Here is a 17,557-nt window from a genome sequence, read left to right as displayed (position 1 = left end):
CTGTTCAATCTTCATCAACGACTTAGATATTGGCATAGAAAGTACACTTATTAAGTTTGCAGATGATACCAAACTGGGAGGATTGCAACTATCGAGATGGTAGGGTCATAATTCAAATGATCTGACAAATTGGAGAAATGGTCTAAGTTACAGGATGAAGTTTAACAAAGACAAAGCAAAGTGGTCACTCTTGAGAGAGACAGATCAGTTTCACACATACAGAATGGAAAACTGTGCTTCTAGCAAGAGTTGGCAGAAAGGCCTAGGGGTTAAGTGGATCACAAGCCTAAATATGAGTCGAACGAGTGGCTGTTGCAAAAAAAGCAACGTGATTCTGGGATGCATTAACAGGTGTGTTTGAGTAAGACACAAGAAGTCATCTTTCGCTCTACTCTGCACTGGGTTAGGCCTCAACTGGAGTACTGTGGTCCAGTTCTGGGCACTGCATTTCAAGAAAGATGTGGAGAAATTGGAGAGAGGTCCAGAGAAGAAGCAACAAGAATGATTAAAGGTCTTGAGAACATAACCTATGAAGGAAGGTGAAATTCATGTTCCCCACTTACCTGTGGGCTTTGCTTACCTGTCCCCGTCGAACCTAGTTTAAAGCCCTCCTCACTAGGTTAGCCAGTCTGTGTGCAAATAGGGTCTTTCCCCTCCTTGAAAGGTGAACGCCATCTCTGCTTAGCCATCCTTCCTGGAATAGTATCCCGTGGTCAAGGAAGCCAAAGCCCTCCTGGCGACACCATCTTCGCAGCCAGGGATTCACCTCCACGATGCACCTGGGCCCTACCTCTGCCTAGGCCCCTATCTTTGACAGCAAGAATCAAAGAGAATACCACCTGTACTCCCAGAGCCCTGTAGTCACTCTTGATCTGCTCAGTGTCATGCCTCGCAGTATCATTTGTGGCCACATCGATGAGTAGCATGGGGTAACAGTCAGAGGGCTGGATAATCCTCGACAATGCCTCCGTAATGTCTCAGATATGGGCCCCTGGCAGACAGCATACCTCCCTAAATGAAATGTCAGGGGGGCAGATGGGTGCCTCTGTCCCCCTCAGAAGAGAGTCTCCGACCACCACTACCTTATATTTCCTATTTGCATTGGTGGCAGTAGACCTCCCAGCCTTAGGTGTACGAGGCTTCTCGTCCTCTACTGTAGGGGGTGATTCCTTCTCTCCTGTATCAAGAAGAGCATAACGGTTAGCTGTTACCACTGCGGGAGGGTTTGGGGTAGGGGTGGTGCACTCCCTGCTGCCAGTGTCCACCCTGAGCCATCTCCTTCACCAGTGGTATGTCAGCAGTCCTGTGTTCTGGGACAGCTACCTCAGCTGTCTCCACATGGACACTGTCCAGGAATTGCTCGTGGTTTCGGATGCTCCTCAACCTAGCCACCTCCTCCTGTAGCTCCCCCACCTGCTGCCTGAGAGATTTCACCAGCAGGCACCTTTCACATTGGATGGGCCCCCCAGCCTGGATGTCAATAAGTGGGAATTGCAAATCACGGTCTCTGCAAAACCACACCAGGATCTGGGTAGAAGCCTCCATGCTCAGGTGCTCTCTGGCTACAGGCGCAGGTGGAGGAGACAGAAGCAGTGCTGGCACAGGTGTTGCGGGTCTTCCTGACCATCGTAGGCCTGCCTCTGTCAAACTCCCCTGTCTGCAGCCCCCTGTCCCCTTCGCCTGTACTGTACTGTACTCCTGCCTTTACTGTTATACAATGTACTTTTTATCTGTACTCTGAATGTCAGATTGAAAGTATATACTACTTAGAGTAAGAGTTGTCTTTTTAGTTCAGTGTCTCACACCCAGTGCAATATGCTCAGTAAATATATTTGACCAAATTTAAATAGAAATTTTTAGTTATTCTCTTATGTTTTCATTTTAGTGCAGTGAATGGTCTGTCCTATTTTGCTTTAGTGATTTAAAAATCATTACTCCAGAGCTGCTGTTATATATTTTACCTCCAGTCATGCAGTTAATCTGTGCAGTGGACATTGGTATCTATGCAGAGCTATATTGTATCCATCCGTTATAGGCCTCATCCATGCATTGTTATTCATGCAGAGACGCTAGTCTGCCTGCATGGATTTACTTGCTGGATCAGGCCTGTAATTACTTACCAAGGTACTTCTGTAGACCTTTCATGTTTGCTTAATGTATTAGAACAATGGTACAAATAGGATGACATTGATAAGAAATGTTGAGTTTGATATTGCAGTCTGGGTTGATAATTTAGTGTGTATCTCAGTGCTTCCGGAAAAATTACACATACAGAAGCATAGTATATTTAGTGCTTTTGTCCAAAAAAGTAATTGTGTATTTGTAAATGTAACACTGGACTAGATAGGCCATAAAGAAGCTATCAGGATTTTATATCATTGTCGCTATAGACCAGTGTGACATGAAGGGGATGTGTTAAACAGAAACCACACTAAGGAGCAATAACATTTCAAAGGCAGCACGCAAGCTGATTTTCAGTGGCACTCGCTGCCTGGGTTCTGGCCACCGCTCCAGGGGACTCTGCATTTTAATTTAATTTAAATATGTTTCTTAAACATTTTAAAAACCTTATTTACTTTACATACAATAGTTTAGTTATATATTATAGACCTGTAGAAAGAGACCTTCTAAAAACATTAAAATGTATTACTGGCACGTGAAACCTTCAATCCGAGTGAATAAATGAAGACTCGGCACACCACTTCTGATAACTGTTTAGACAGTTAGCTTGCTCATAAGCCAGACTGCATTGTCCATGTCTTAAGTATATTTATTTTTTCTTTCAGGGGTTCTGGATGCAGTAATTTCAGTTATTCTTCATCCCAGTATTTCAGTTCGACTAGCAGCAGCTTGGTGTCTACGCTGCATTGCTGTAGCATTGCCATCGTATGTGTCTCCACTTTTGGATCGCTGCATTGAGCGGCTTAGTGCCCTTAAGTCCTCCCCTGAAGCAGTGACTGGATATAGTTTTGCTGTTGCTGCTTTGTTGGGAGCAGTAAAACACTGCCCATTAGGAATTCCACATGGAAAAGGGAAGGTAATGATCCTACTAATTTACTTGTAAGCAGTTCTGTTGTGCTCCTTCCTGAAGTGTCTCAAATGTATTTCTTATTTAGTTGTGATATTACCACACTGATTTTTTTTTTTTTTTTTTTTTTTTTTTTTAAATAAATCTCACCTCATGATTGGAACACTGACATTTTTTTCTCAAAATATTGATGGAGTAGTTTCTTTTATTAGGAAGAAAAGGATCCCTAAGAACACACATAATAATGCTATTTTCTTTACTCCATAAATTTAGTCATTTAAATCACTGATCAGATAATGTAACATTTCTGAATTGCAGATTTTCCAAAGAAGATCCATAGCGTTGGTAACTTTAGTAAATATTCAGTCTGTTAACTTTTGCTCATTACAGAGTAGAGATGGACAGGGTAAGTTGCTGTTTAAGCAGGTTAGCAGTGTGTGTATGTGAGGGGTACTCCCCTTTTTTTTATACTCTTCTCCTTCCTATTTCCATGAAATTATAAGAAAACACACCTCTTTGAGTCTAAACAAGCCTGAAACGTGGTTGCAGTCACTCATTGGCTCCATGCCTCTGGGATTTGCTTAGGTGATGCCTTCAGCTCCTGAGGTATGCAGTCTGTTCAATGAATATGCAAGATTTCTAACTTCCTTTGTTTGGAAAAGCATCATAACTTAAAAGTTAGTGTTTAACTTTTCTCTTTTTATTCAACTCATTTTCTGAGATATTCCATCAGTTGTATTAGAGTTCACCAGCAAATGAAATTCTATTTTCAAAATTTACAAATATTCCTTTTATATAAAGTTTTTTGTTCTCAAACCAGTCTTTTTTAAAATTAAATTACTTTATGAAAAGTCTTTAGCTTAAATAGCTGTGAAAGAAGTTGTTGATTTTTTTCTAACAGTTTTTCTAGAGATGATTCTTCATCCTCCTGAGTTGGGGGAGAGAGCTGCTTGAGCACTGCCAGTAATAAATTAATTAAATTCCCATTAATATAAATACTCTATACTCAAATGGCTTCTTTCATTAGCAGTCAGTTTAGCAAGGTCATTACGTTTTAGATTAGTACATAACACATTTTACTATTTAAATAGCAATGATATTAAGAGCTTTTCATTTACCAAACAAATTTGAAAGTATGCATTTCAGGTGTTTGCCACTTGAACATTTAGGAAATAAACAAAAAAAATCAAATATTTCCAACTACAATGTTTTTCCTCAAGGCTTTTCTGAATGAAGTTTATAAAGATTATAAAATTCATTTAAGCAAGAATACTTCTAGAATTCTTTGTATGGGTTTACTTAGAAGTTTTTCTGTTAAGATGAAAAAAAACAAATGACTTTACACAAGTTTATTATTTTTTTTTATTTTAGTTGGTGTCCTCGTCTAGATAAGACACTCTTAAGGTCTGTTTCTTGACCTAAGCTACTTACAGTTACAATTTGTTACAACAATTAGACTACTATTAAATATTTTGTACAAAGCACAAATTTCAATAACCAATATATCTTTTAAACATAGTACAAAGGAAAATAGTATAAAAGTTAAAGCTAAGTAAAGTTTAAAATGCAGCTCTCCTGAGTTTGAATAACACTCTTAGAGCTAATAAGCATGGTTTTATGGCTAAGGAGGGGCTATCTTCTGGATGTTTGCTTGCCCGTGGGAGACAGAAACAAACACCTCCTCGAATTTCTTTAACCAGCCTGAATATACGTAACTAAACTAACAGATACTGTTATATTTTCAAGCATTCTGGCTATAACATACTTGTATTTATAAATATTCATTCAATAAAGATGCAGACAAGTTTTTAACAACCTAATATTAATGTAAGTTATAATAATTTTATGAATATTTTTGCATTAAGATTGAGGTCTGCCTACCACACATCACTATTGCTTCTGGGAATGAAGGTTGATTCTAAAGAGCTTTGGCAAAGAGAAATTGGAAAGAGGAGGGAGACTGTAATTTGAGAGTAAACTTCTCGAGACCAGTTATGTTTTCAGAATTGTAAATCAGTAGGTTCTGTTTGAAGCCAGTGAAACTTTCTCTGAAGATTAAAGCTTCTGTAACCCTGGCCTGACTTGCAAGTATCTTAAATTGGCAGGCTACCATTACTGGCCCCTTTCCCAACAACTGTATTGTTGAGTAAGAAAAGGCTGTGTTAGTCCACAATACAACTGAAGCTCATTAGGTTTTGCCAAAGAAAATGATCTTCTTTTATAAAACTAATTGGAAGTACATCCACAGATCTGTTGCCTTGCTCACTGTGTTATAATTTTCCTGGATGGACATTCACTTACCACAGACTAAATTAACACCTTCCTATGCCGTTAGCTGACTAACCAAAGTAAATTTTATTTATCCATATATCCATTCTGCCAAAACTTCCACTAGTCCAAGGTAGGAATTATATAAGATGGTTAAGACCCTTAACTAATTCCAACACCAGTTACATCCGTTCAGGCCATTTGATAGGATTTCACAAAACCATAATTTATTTCTCATATCAACATACCTGTAACATGTTCACACCAATCTACTCCACTAAGGAGGTAGGATATATTGTTTTGTATTAGCTGAAGTTTCTCAGTGGCCTTCATGAGAAGACCCAGGAAGAACATATTGCATTGATCTAACCTGGAGGCAATAAAGATCTTGTGATGGAGACTGTTTTGCATCAGTAAGAAAGGCTTTGTCCTCTTAGTGAATTACAGATGGAAAAACATGGTACAGCACCAATGTCAGCTTTCTCTTTTTCATGTCTGAGAGAGTCATTTTTCTCGTTTTCCCCCTTTTTCAGCCTTCTGTTTCAAAGCTCAGGGAGAGGAAGCATGCCTATAAAGATGCAGAGACGTTGCTTTACTTGATATTATACCTCAGTAATGTCAAGGGTACATGTTAATAAGATTTAAAATCTTTATTAAAGCTAATGTTAAAAAGTTATATAATACATAGGTTGAGAAAAGAGTGTCTATATATCTGGGTATAGTGCTTAGATTATCCACAAATACAAAGTTTTTAAAAGTAATATGATACATAGAATACATAATCATAAATAACCCAAATGTAGGTGAATAGATTTAACAATACAGTTTACGTATTAGAATCTGAATACTCGGGTACATCACTCATGAACAGTTGTACAGAGATTTGGTTGTGGAAAGCAAAATGTATCAATGAGTGGAGATTGTCCCTCAGTAATTGAGAATTAGGTTGGTTGTCCATTTAGAAAATACAATCCATGAGGAAAATATTTGTTACTTTCCTGACTGCGGTTTTCATCGGCACTCCAGCTCATTCCTCCTGGTATTACCAGTGTCCAGTAATGTGTTCTGTCTGCATTGGCAATGGTCCTCTTCACCTGAAATTAATCCTAGATATCTCTTAAGTATTACTGACCTCTAGCTATACAGCTGTATTGTAGTGCATACAGTATTAATGGGTTAAATTTTCAAAAGTTCCTAAGTGACTTAGGAATCTAGGTCCCATTTTCAAAGGTGACTTCAGCACTTAGGATCCTAAGTCCAGGTGATGGAGGGATTGTTTTTGGGACTGGAGAGGAGAAATTCTTATATGTTAAAAACTTCATTTGCTGATTACTCAAAGCACTTGGGGTTGGGGAGAAGAGAGAGAACAAACTAAGTATTGCCTGAATAGCTTAATAACTTAATAGTTAAGAGTGCCATTTAAAATACTGTATACTGAAGTAGAATAAAAGAGACACTACAATTTATCTGGAAAACAACACTTTAACAAAGATTTCTTTTAAGAAATAAAGTAAGATGTCCTGGCCTAGGTGAGGTGGGGGAGAACAGAACAAAAAAAATTCTGTACCAGTTATAGAAGAGTTACAGTAGCTGTCTTCCATTCTATCTCGAGAAAGCTGCCAAATTTCAGAGAGATCAGTCTAAATAGAGCAGTTGGGAAAAAGGAGTATCAAATATTTAGTATTCTGGATAGCAGCTATAGTATATTAAAGTATTTTCCTCTTGTGAGAGAGAGAGAGGTTAAAACTGCAGGATCAGATGAAGCAAAACAGGTAGCATATTAGCATATATTTAACATTCCAAACTATTGCTTATATTTCATGTAAAAATACCTCAAAAATAAGTCTCAGCTATTGGGGCATGAAGGGAAATACTATCAGAAATCAAGACACAATTAATTGAAGCCAGTTGTACGACCCCTGTCAGCCATTCATCTGATAACTTCAGTAGAGGTTTGTGAGGGATGAGAGGTTATTTTTAATAGTGTCATTTTTAGAAGGTTGTTCTTTTGTTTTAAATGTACACTCTTTCAGATTACCTTACTTGATGTCTAACTTTAGATTAGTATTATTGGAATTAATGTTTTCGTTTCATTGAGTATTTCAGGGATTTTTTTAAATGTGCAAATTAAAGGAAAGCTATAGTATATTAAAGTTTTTATGATGATTACCTTGATGCTGATTAATTGTAACTGTACTTGGAAGTCTTGTCTTGGCAGTCTGACATAATGTGAAATACAGTAAATGCAATTCAACATATGGAAAGCATGAGTGACACAGATGATTTGAAAAGGCCTGTGGAAAAATATGTTCTCTTTGGTTGCTTAAAAATATACAATATTATGTATATTAAACTATGAATAAACTAACAGTGATGTACTTAAATAACAAAATTTACCTTATAGCAAATCTCAAAAAATCTCCTACCTTTACCATCTTTCCCGTTTACTGAACTTTACTTCCTATGTGTCAAACTACTGATGTATTTGTCCAAGGTACTTACATGATACACACACACCCTTTACCATAGGTTGTACCTCACAGACTTTCATGTATTTAATTAAACACCACCCTGTGAGATAAGGAAGTGGTGTGTTTCCCGTTGTATGTTTGGGGGCTGAGGCACAGAGAATCAATCACATGCCCAGGGTCCCACAGAAAGTATGTGGCAGAGCAGGAACCTGAACTCAAATTTCTCAAGTTCTAGGCTAGTGCCCTAACCACCGAACAGTCCTTTCTACCTCATGAGATTGGACATCCTGCTGGAGTGTAGCAGCAAAATGGCACCCTACTCAGGAACATGGAACTAGAGTTAGGTATTTTTAGCAATTGTGTTGAAAAAATTATTTAATAACAGCATCTATCTCCACTGAACTCTTCCTGTGAAGACTGAGAGCCATGAGAACAGTACTACTGTTCTCTGTCTGGAGTAACACACCACTACCAAAGTCCTGTCTTTGTTCATCTCTTGCTGCTGAGGTCAGAATGACTCCCTTCCTATGACAAGAAACTGTTATGGGGGTAGGCCTTGTCCACCTGTTTGTCAGAATCTCACACGTTCTCTGTGCGTCTTCTTGATGCAGCCCCCCTCTGCGTGGTACAACCTCTCTGAGCTCATCTGCAAGGTCCTTGTCATGACCATATTTAATTCCCTTTTAAAGGCCCCATTTTCATTATGCTGCCTGTAGCGAGTTAAGCTAATTTATATGTATTTATGTTGTATATAAATTGCCTGTTGTTACTCCCCTTTCCATGACCTCTGTCTGCTTGCCTGTTTTTAGAGTGTGAGTTCCTCAGAGAAGGGACTGCCTTTCTTTGGGTTTGGAGAATACACAGCATATAGCGGGTTAAATAGTAATGCTAGAAATATCTCTTGATAGAGGAGTAGAGGGAATTATAGCTCTCAAATTGAGCTCAACAAAGGAGAAGACTGGTCCCATGGCTTTATATTTATTTGTTATTTGTATTACCGTAGCACCTAAGATCCCTAGTCACGGACCAGGACCTCATTGTGCTAGGCACTGTTGATTTTTATTTCTGTCCCTTGGTGATTGAGTATAATTGTGAGGCAGGGGGAGGAGGGTTAAAAGGACTGTTCCCCTTATTTGCAGTCCCTTACTCAGTAGTGATCTCAACCCAAGAAGTGGGGAAAAGACTCCTTGGGAATAGGGAGTAATACTACTCCTACAGAAGTGGGATGAGGGTGGTACTTGGTTTTTGTCCTTGCACACAGTGGGGGTGGGAGGGAGGGCATTGTTCTGGGGACCTAGTGAACTTTCTGTACCAGGGCGCAAAATTTCTCTTGATCTGCTTACATACCATGCCAATCTGTTCCCTGAATAGTTCAGTCCTGTAGCCTCTCTTTCGGGGCTTATGTTTCTCATAAGGCTTTGTTATTAATATGTTGGCTAAGGACATGAACATGCTCCCATCGAAATAAGTAGGGAAATTTGCACATAACTTCACTGGGGGTAAAATCAAAATTTTTTGTTAGAAATAATCGTTTGCATTTTTTCATTACATTGTGTTCGATTTCTCTGTACAATTTCAAAGGTAGTGATGCTTTTTGTTTTTCAAATTTTGAATAGGTAATCATGACAGTAGCAGAGGATTTATTGTGTTCTGCTTCTCAAAATAGTCGCATTTCAATACAACGAACGCAGGCTGGATGGCTGTTGGTAGCTTCTCTAATGACATTAGGTAATAGGTTTCTAAAAGTACATATAAGACTAAATTCAAGTATGTCTTTTGATAAATCCATATGACTAGCTTTAATACTTGTGGTCCTTCATTTGCCTGTAATATTTCTTAGTAAAAAAATCCAAAAATTATTGACATAAATTTAAATCTCTGATAAGAAAAGATGCATAAAAGCATTGTTTGTTACCTTAAAACTTACTGTTAACTCAGTGGGAGTTCTGCCTTCAGAACAATGACAGAATTGGACCAATACTACTTAAATATTAAAGATAATTTGCAAGACTAGTCCAGTAAAATTTTGTCATGACTGTAAATGTTCAGAATTGATTGGTATAATATGTGTGTCAGCACAAGATGAGGAGGATACCAAGATACATACAAGGTGGAGCGAATATTAAGATCCTCACTGAATCTGTCAGGCACTTGAAATGTTGTTGAACACTAATCATGCTTAATATTGTCAGAGTATTGACCCTGATACTTAAATCATTAGTCAAGCTCTCACTAAGTCTTTTTGTGTCTCTCTGCATGTTCTTAGCCTCCTTTCAGCATTTGAACCTGTTACTTCTGTCCCCCAATCCTCTATTTCGCTTTGATAAGAGAGAGATGTCTATATACCAAGAGGTACCCTGAAATTTTGCATTTCTGAACATCTCCAGCAAATGATTTATTTTTCTTTTATGTTATTCCTCAGCTGAGTCCCTATATGACAACACTTGGCTAAAGCTAAATAACAGGTTTATAATGAATTCGGCAGAGACAACCTTAACAATAGCAGTGGACATGTTTTGTACAAAATGGGGGACAGTGACAGTAGGTTAAGGAATAATACAAGAATGGATGAAGGAAACAGTATAGACCTTTTTGAACATAGGTGAGCTGATTTAGTATTTTACCTTTATGGTTCCTCAGATTTGTAATTGACTGTTGTTAAAACTTAAGGTCCTGCTGTTGTCCAGCACTATCTCCCAAGAATGCTATTACTATGGAAGTGTATCTTTCCACTGTCTCCTAAAGATCTAGAAACAGAGAGGAGTCGAGGAGATTCATTTACATGGCAAGTGACATTGGAAGGCCGTGCTGGTGCTCTCTGTGGTAAGCAAAGTTTAGGATATTCTCTCTTTTTTTTGATTATTTGTCCTTCAGACGACATACAGAAAACCATCAATGCAGAATTTATGCTTGTTTTTAATTACCTCCATAACAGACTCTGCTTGTATGTGTGTATGTCTGTATGATTATATTGGTAACGCTTGTGGTGGTGGTTTTTTTTCTCATCCTGATGTGTTATGTTTCCAAAACAACCACCTGTGTAATAACTGTTGCTAATCTTTTTATTATTTTTTATTTATGTTGCAATAACACCTAATGGTCGCAGCCAGGTCGGACCCTGTTATCCTCGGTACTTTACAAATATCTGATAAATGACAGTCTCTTCCCTAAATAGCTTATATTCTACAAGACAAGATATAATAGGTGGATGAAATAAACGTGTGCTAGGTTGGAGTGGGGAGGATGGGATAACAAATATAATGGGGCAGTTGCACTTTTTAGCCAGGGAGTAGCAGGGTTCACAACTCACCACCTGCCTACCTTTTATTCAGGTTACAGTTTTCTGCACACGTTATAAAAGATTAGGGTCATCAAGCAATTAAAAAAAATTAATCGTGATTAATCATGTGATTAAAATAATCGTGATTAATCATGCAAATTAATCGCACTGTTAACAGAATACTATTTATTTAAATATTTTTGGATGTTTTCTACATTTTCAAATATATTTCAATTACAACACAGAATACAAAGTGTACAGTGCTCACTTTATATTTATTTTTGATTACAAATATTTGCACTGTAAAAAAACCAAAAGAAATAGTATTTTCAGTTCACCAAATACAAGTACTGTAGTGCAATTTCTTTATTGTGAAAGTTGAACTTACAAATGTAGAATTATGTACAAAAAATAACTGCATTCAAGAATAAAACAATGTAAAATTTTAGAGCCTGCAAGTCCACTCAGTTCTACTTCTTGTTCAGCCAGTTGCTCAGACAAACAAGTTTGTTTACATTTACAGAAGATAATGCTGCCCGCTTTTTGGTGGTTTGTGGTTTACAATGTCACCTGAAAGTGAGAACAGGTATTCTGATGGCACTGTTATAGCCAGCATCGCAAGATATTTATATGCCAGATGCGCTAAAGATTCATATGTCCCTTCATGCTTCAACTACCATTCTAGGGGTCATGCGTCCATGCTGGTGACGGGTTCTGCTCGATAACAATCCAAAGCAGTGCAAACTGATGCATGTTCATTTTCATTATCTGAGTCAGATGCCACCACCAGAAAGTTGATTTTTCTTTTTCGGTGGTTCAGGTTCTATAGTTTTGACATTGCGGCGTTGCTCTTTTAAGACTTCTGAAAGCATGCTCCACACCTCAGACCTCTGAGATTTCAGAAGGCTCTTCAGATTCTTAAACCTTGGGTCAAGTTCTATAGCTATCTTTAGAAATCTCATATTGGTACCTTCTTTGCATTTTGTGAAATCTGCAGGGAAAGTGTTGTTAAAATGAACAACATGTTCTGGGTCATCATCTGAGACTGCAATAACATGAAATATATGACAAGATGTGGGTAAAACAAAGCAGGGGACATACAATTCTCCCGCAAGGAGTTCAGTCACAAATTTAATTAACACATTTTTTTTAAGGAGCATCATCAACATGGAAGCATGTCTTCTGGAATGGTGGCCAAAGCATGAAGGGACATACAAATGTTTAGCATATCTGGCACGTAAATACCTTGCAATGCTGACTACAAAAGTGCCATGCAAATGCCTGTTCCTTTCTGGTGACATTGTAGATAAGAAGAGGACAGCATTATCTCCTCTAAATGTAAACAAACTTGTTTGTCTGAGTGATTGGCTGAGCAAGAAGTAGGACTGAGTGGACTTCTTGGCCCGAAGTTTTACATTGTTTTCTTTTTGAGTGCAGTTATGTAACAAAAAAAAAATCTACATTTGTAAGCTGCACTTTCATGACAGAGATTGCACTACAGTACTTATATGAGGTGATACTATTTCTTTTATCATTTTTACAGTGCAAATATCTGTAATAAAAATAATATACACTTTGATCTCAATTACAACACACAATATAATATATATGAAAATGTAGAAAAATACCCTGAACACGCCTGATCTCATCTGATCTCAGTAGCTATGCAGGCTCGAGCCTGGTTAGTACTTGGATGGAAGACCTCCTGGGAATACTGGGTGCTGTAGGCTTGGGGGGAAAGGATAGCTCAGTGGTTTGAGCATTGTCCTGCTAAACCCAGGGTTGTGAGTTCAGTCCTTGAGGAGGCCACCTAAGGATCTGGGACAAAATCAGTACTTGGTCCTGCTAGTGAAGGCAGGGAGCTGGACTTGATGACCTTTCAGGGTTCCTTCCAATTCTATGAAATATGTATTTCAGTTGGTATTCTATTGTTTAACAGTGCGATTAAAACTGTGATTAATTGCGATTAATTTTTTTGAGTTAATCATGTGCGTTAACTGCGATTAATCAACAGCCTTATTAAAGAGAGAAGTTTTGAAGAAGAATTTGGTGGTGGCCATATAGATTTTGACTAGGAGTTTCTTCTACTTGAAAGTCATGAGAGAAACAATGCAAGTGCTTGTCAGAGAAATGAAGAAGTCAGGTGATTGAGGCTATCCTTGGCAGCAAAGCAAAGGCGAGGAGTGATAAATAATGAGTGATTATTGTAAATAATAAGTTGAATCGGTAGATTTGGACCAGTGCTTTAAAAGTGCAGCAGGTCAAAGTAACCTGCAGGCTCAGGATATAAAAATTCTAAGAGGCAAGCCTGTATTGCTGAGGGTGCACGTTTTTAATACTGCTTTTCCCACTTACCCATCTTGTGGGAACAAGAAGCAGGTGGAGCTCTCTTCACCACCACTCCCGTCCCCTCCCCCCCCCGTTTCCCCCACCACAACCCATCACTGGAGGGGTACAAAAAGAGCCCAACAGCTCAGAGCAGTGCTATTCCCTCTTTCCTTTTCACTTCTTCAGGTGAGTGATGGGATGGCACCTCTGCTTCTCCTCTTGCTCCCTCTGGCAACATCCATCCTTCTAGGGAAGGGAGAGAGGGGATCCAGCTGCAGGCTCCCACAGACCTGGGAGGTGGGGATGAAAAACCCCAAGACCTGGAGGAAGAGGATGTGAGGCTGGGGAGCAGAACAGACTGGAGAGGGCAAAACAGGTGTGGAGATAGAACAGATGGGGGACTGGAGAAAGGAAAACTGATGGGGAAGCTGGAGGATCAGAATTAATTGCTAAGACAGGAGGCTGGGCAGATGGGAGGATGGTGAAAGTCCCCTTATTTCAGACCACTTTAAGCGCTAGTTAGGACTAAGTTTAGAAAGTGACAGCAAGAAGTTTGTGTGTGTTGCCGTGGGAAAAGGAGGCAGTGGAGGGAAGGACTTACAGAGAATGCTGATGTAGTCCAAATGACAAGCCAGGAAGATTATCTTAGTGGCTGCATTTTGAATGAACTTGAAGGGAGACAAGGTTGCAGGCATCAAGGACATAGAGGAGGAGATAACAGAAGTCAACACATGAAATGATCACATTTGGACAAGATTTTTAGTGGTATGGGCACAGAAAAGAGGTTAGATCTTGGAAATATTGTGCAAGGTGAAGCTATAAGATACAGATATGGCCTGGGAGATGTGTGTTCTTGATTGGATTTTATTCTTATCCTTTAAAAATCTTTTCCCAGAACAAACGAATATTTGTTTGTAAGCCTACTTAATTAGGTGCTTTGCTTCAAATAAAATTAATAAAAAAAATTTAATACTGCAAAGTGATGTAGCTAAATAGTGAATGAGAATCTTTGGTAATGCACATTGGGGAAGAAGCTATTTACTTTAGGATTTTTAAATACTAATATATTGGACATTTTTCTATCTCTAGTCAATTTGACAGAGGTGTAAAAAGGAATTTTTGAAAGTGACTTGGCCAGTTAGAAACAGTTAGAAAGACCTTGTCTACACAAGAAAGGGATTTCCAGTTATCACCGCCCCTAGTGGAGATGCAGCTTATGCTGCCAAAATAAGTGGCCTGACTTTTAGAGGTGCTAAAAATGTGCAAGTTTCCATTTTTATCAGTTTTTTTCCTCTTTGTCTTTAAAATCCTAAGTCAGTAGTGCTATAAGTATTTTCTCTATTTGCTGTATTTTGAAATGATCCATGAGATAATTGGGTGTAATTTTCAGTAAAATAAATTCTACTAAGTTAAAATCCATTTTTTTTTTTTAGCTATCAAAACCTTTGTTTCCTGCTGTGGTGGTCTTCTTACTGATGAAGTTGTTCAGAGACTACTTCCTCCCCTCCCATGTGCTGTTGATTTATTGACACGGTAAATGCATCATTAAGTTTTTAAATAAAAGTAAGCTGTAATTTTATGTTAGAAACTGCTGTAGAATATTCCTCTGGTATCTTCCTGATATAATGGATTGTTCAGACAGATAAATAGACTTTTAAAGTAGTATCTTACAGAGTACAAAAGCTACAGCGGTGATGTAAATAAATTGGTACAGTGCTATGGGCTTGCCTTCACTGCACTGGTAGTTCAAGCTATAATTCAAGTTGTGCACCTAAATCAACTCATGTACGTACACACACACACACACATTTCTAGCTCCTGTTGGGTGAGGGTTAGGGCTGTAGGATTAGAAGTTGAAGTCTTGAGGGGGCCATTTAGGGATTTGGGGATTGGTCCTGCTTTGAGCAGGGGGTTGGACTAGATGATCTCTTGAGGTCCCTTCCAACCCTGATATTCTATGATTCTGTGAAATTCCAGTCCAGCTGATGCTGGAGCTAATAATGCAATGGGATTGCAGCAACTCAAGCTACAGGTACGCTTCAGTGGCTAATCCAATTACTCAGATGCTAATCAAATCACTTTGTAGCTTGAGTGTTTCTCATTGTGGTCACTCATGCTCTCACTCAAGCTGTGCTAACTCCAATTACTCAAGATAACTGTCGTAATGAGGACAAGTAGAGCCCTTCAAATTGCAGATATCCACAGACTGTTTTTGCAGAGTGGGTGCAGACACAGATTTTGTATCTGCATCAGGCTATAAAGACAAGCCCTGTGTCTTGTGTTGCACGTCATGCTAAGAAACAAAACATGATATAACTTTTTTTTTTTGTTGATTTCGATCAGACACCATGTTTGTCTGCAGTATTTTTATTTTTTAATCATTTTTGCAATCAAGTACAACACTAATAGTGACACTTTCCTGTTTAAGCAGCAGAGAATCCTGTGGCACCTTATAGACTAACAGACGGTTTGGATCATGAGCTTTTGTGGGTGAATACCCACTTCGTCACATTCATCTGACAAAGTGGGTATTCACCCATGAAAGCTCATGATCCAAAACGTCTGTTAGTCTATAAGGTGCCACAGGATTCTCTGCTGCTTTTACAGATTCAGACTAACACGGCTACCCCTCTGATACTTTCCTGTTTATGCACATACCTCGATAACATTTTTGTGTGCTCTTTATACACATAGCAGGATGGTATTTATGTGTGCATCTGTTCTGTTTTGTAAAACAAATATATACACAGTGTAAAATTAATCTAGACACAGAAATGGTTTATAAACATTTTTTTTGGTATGTATGCTTTTGTTCAACATCAGAGTTGTTCTTTTCCCCTCCTTTGTGTTCAGTATTTTAATTGTTCTGTCACTCTAGAACATTAATGTCTAATATCTTTTGGATGTCAGCTAGACCATGGTGGGACAAAACTACAAAAAGGTTAACTGCAAGAAAGACTGTGAAGTACAAGACAATATAAAAGCTTATCTATTTCTGTAATAGTGCATGAAAACACATCTTGGGAATAGGAAACGAGAGTTTTATGAGTTAATAGCAATGTAAGCTGCTTGTTGGTATGCTGGCATTGCAAATTAGGCAGCATCTGTAATGTGTATAGCCTGAAGGGTAGTGAATATGAATTACAGTACAAATTAAAGCAAATCTGCAATGGAAAATTGTTACATAACCTTTTATCTCTCTTTAACATATGTTATGTGTTTTCTTTATATTTTCAAGGCTCCCTTCAATACATAAAATGTATGGAAATGCTTTAAAAACACCATCAATGACTTATAGGCACAGACTTTATGAATTATTGGCTTTATTGCCCCCAAAGACTTATGAAGGTATGTATTTTCTTATCAAGAAATACAGTTTTAAGTGAAAAATATGAAGGGTTCATTTGTGAGTTTTCACTTTAATAACAAGTGTACAACTAGCAAGGTTTATTTTCATCTTTTTTTCTGAAGTGCCCATCCAAGTTCACATTTCATGGAATTGCATTGAGAGCACTCTCTGTTTTCAGTTTCCTGTTTATAACACACTTAAATGTTTATGATCACCCTTTTCTTTTATTAGAAAGCTGGAATTTTTTCCTGAATTTCTAGAAAATTGAAGATAGGCAACCTTTATAATTTTAGTTTAACATTAGAGTTCAATCACTTTTCAGTGATTCCTATCAGAGAAAATTAGTAAATCTAGGAGGAGTAATTGAAGTATAAACAAATTGCACATCTGTTACAATTGGTTTAATTTACTTTGAGTTACTCTGACTAGACCATTACATTACAAATATATTAATCTGGGCCTTGTAGATTGCTGGAGCTAAATTTTACCTCAAATGTGTAATAGCTAAGTCTTAAAACAGACTGACTCTTCCATTGCAAGTCACAATTAGCAGCATTTTAACCTGATAAAAGTCAATAATAGCTTGAATAGCTCCCTACGTAAAAGGATAAATGGACACAAATCAGATATTAGGAATGGCAATATACAAAAACCTGTAGGAGAACACTTCAATCTCACTGGACACACAATAGCAGATTTAAAGGTAGCTATTCTGCAGCAAAAAAAATTCAGGACCAGACTTCAAAGAGAAACTGCTGAGCTTCAGTTCATCTGCAAATTTGACACCATCAGCTCAGGATTAAACAAAGACTGTAAATGGCTTGCCAACTACA

At 38.0% G+C, this 17,557-nt stretch overlaps 1 protein-coding gene across 1 annotated transcript in view; it reads left to right on the top strand.

Annotated features, from left to right (window-relative positions):
- Window positions 1-17,557, top strand: part of HEATR5A (HEAT repeat containing 5A) — a 133,650-nt gene that overhangs the window by 33,739 nt on the left and 82,354 nt on the right. The window contains exons 11-15 of the mRNA XM_032773217.2: window positions 2,787-3,037; window positions 9,384-9,495; window positions 10,438-10,590; window positions 14,809-14,908; window positions 16,614-16,723. Of these exons, the coding sequence (XP_032629108.1) occupies window positions 2,787-3,037; window positions 9,384-9,495; window positions 10,438-10,590; window positions 14,809-14,908; window positions 16,614-16,723 (726 nt within the window). The remainder of the gene's footprint in view (window positions 1-2,786; window positions 3,038-9,383; window positions 9,496-10,437; window positions 10,591-14,808; window positions 14,909-16,613; window positions 16,724-17,557) is intronic.

This window comes from Chelonoidis abingdonii, chromosome 4 (assembly GCF_003597395.2).
Source record: "Chelonoidis abingdonii isolate Lonesome George chromosome 4, CheloAbing_2.0, whole genome shotgun sequence".
Classification (NCBI taxonomy): Eukaryota; Metazoa; Chordata; order Testudines; family Testudinidae; genus Chelonoidis; species Chelonoidis abingdonii.
The sequence above is the reverse complement of the archived record's forward strand: the minus strand, read 5'-3'. Positions and strand labels throughout refer to the sequence as shown.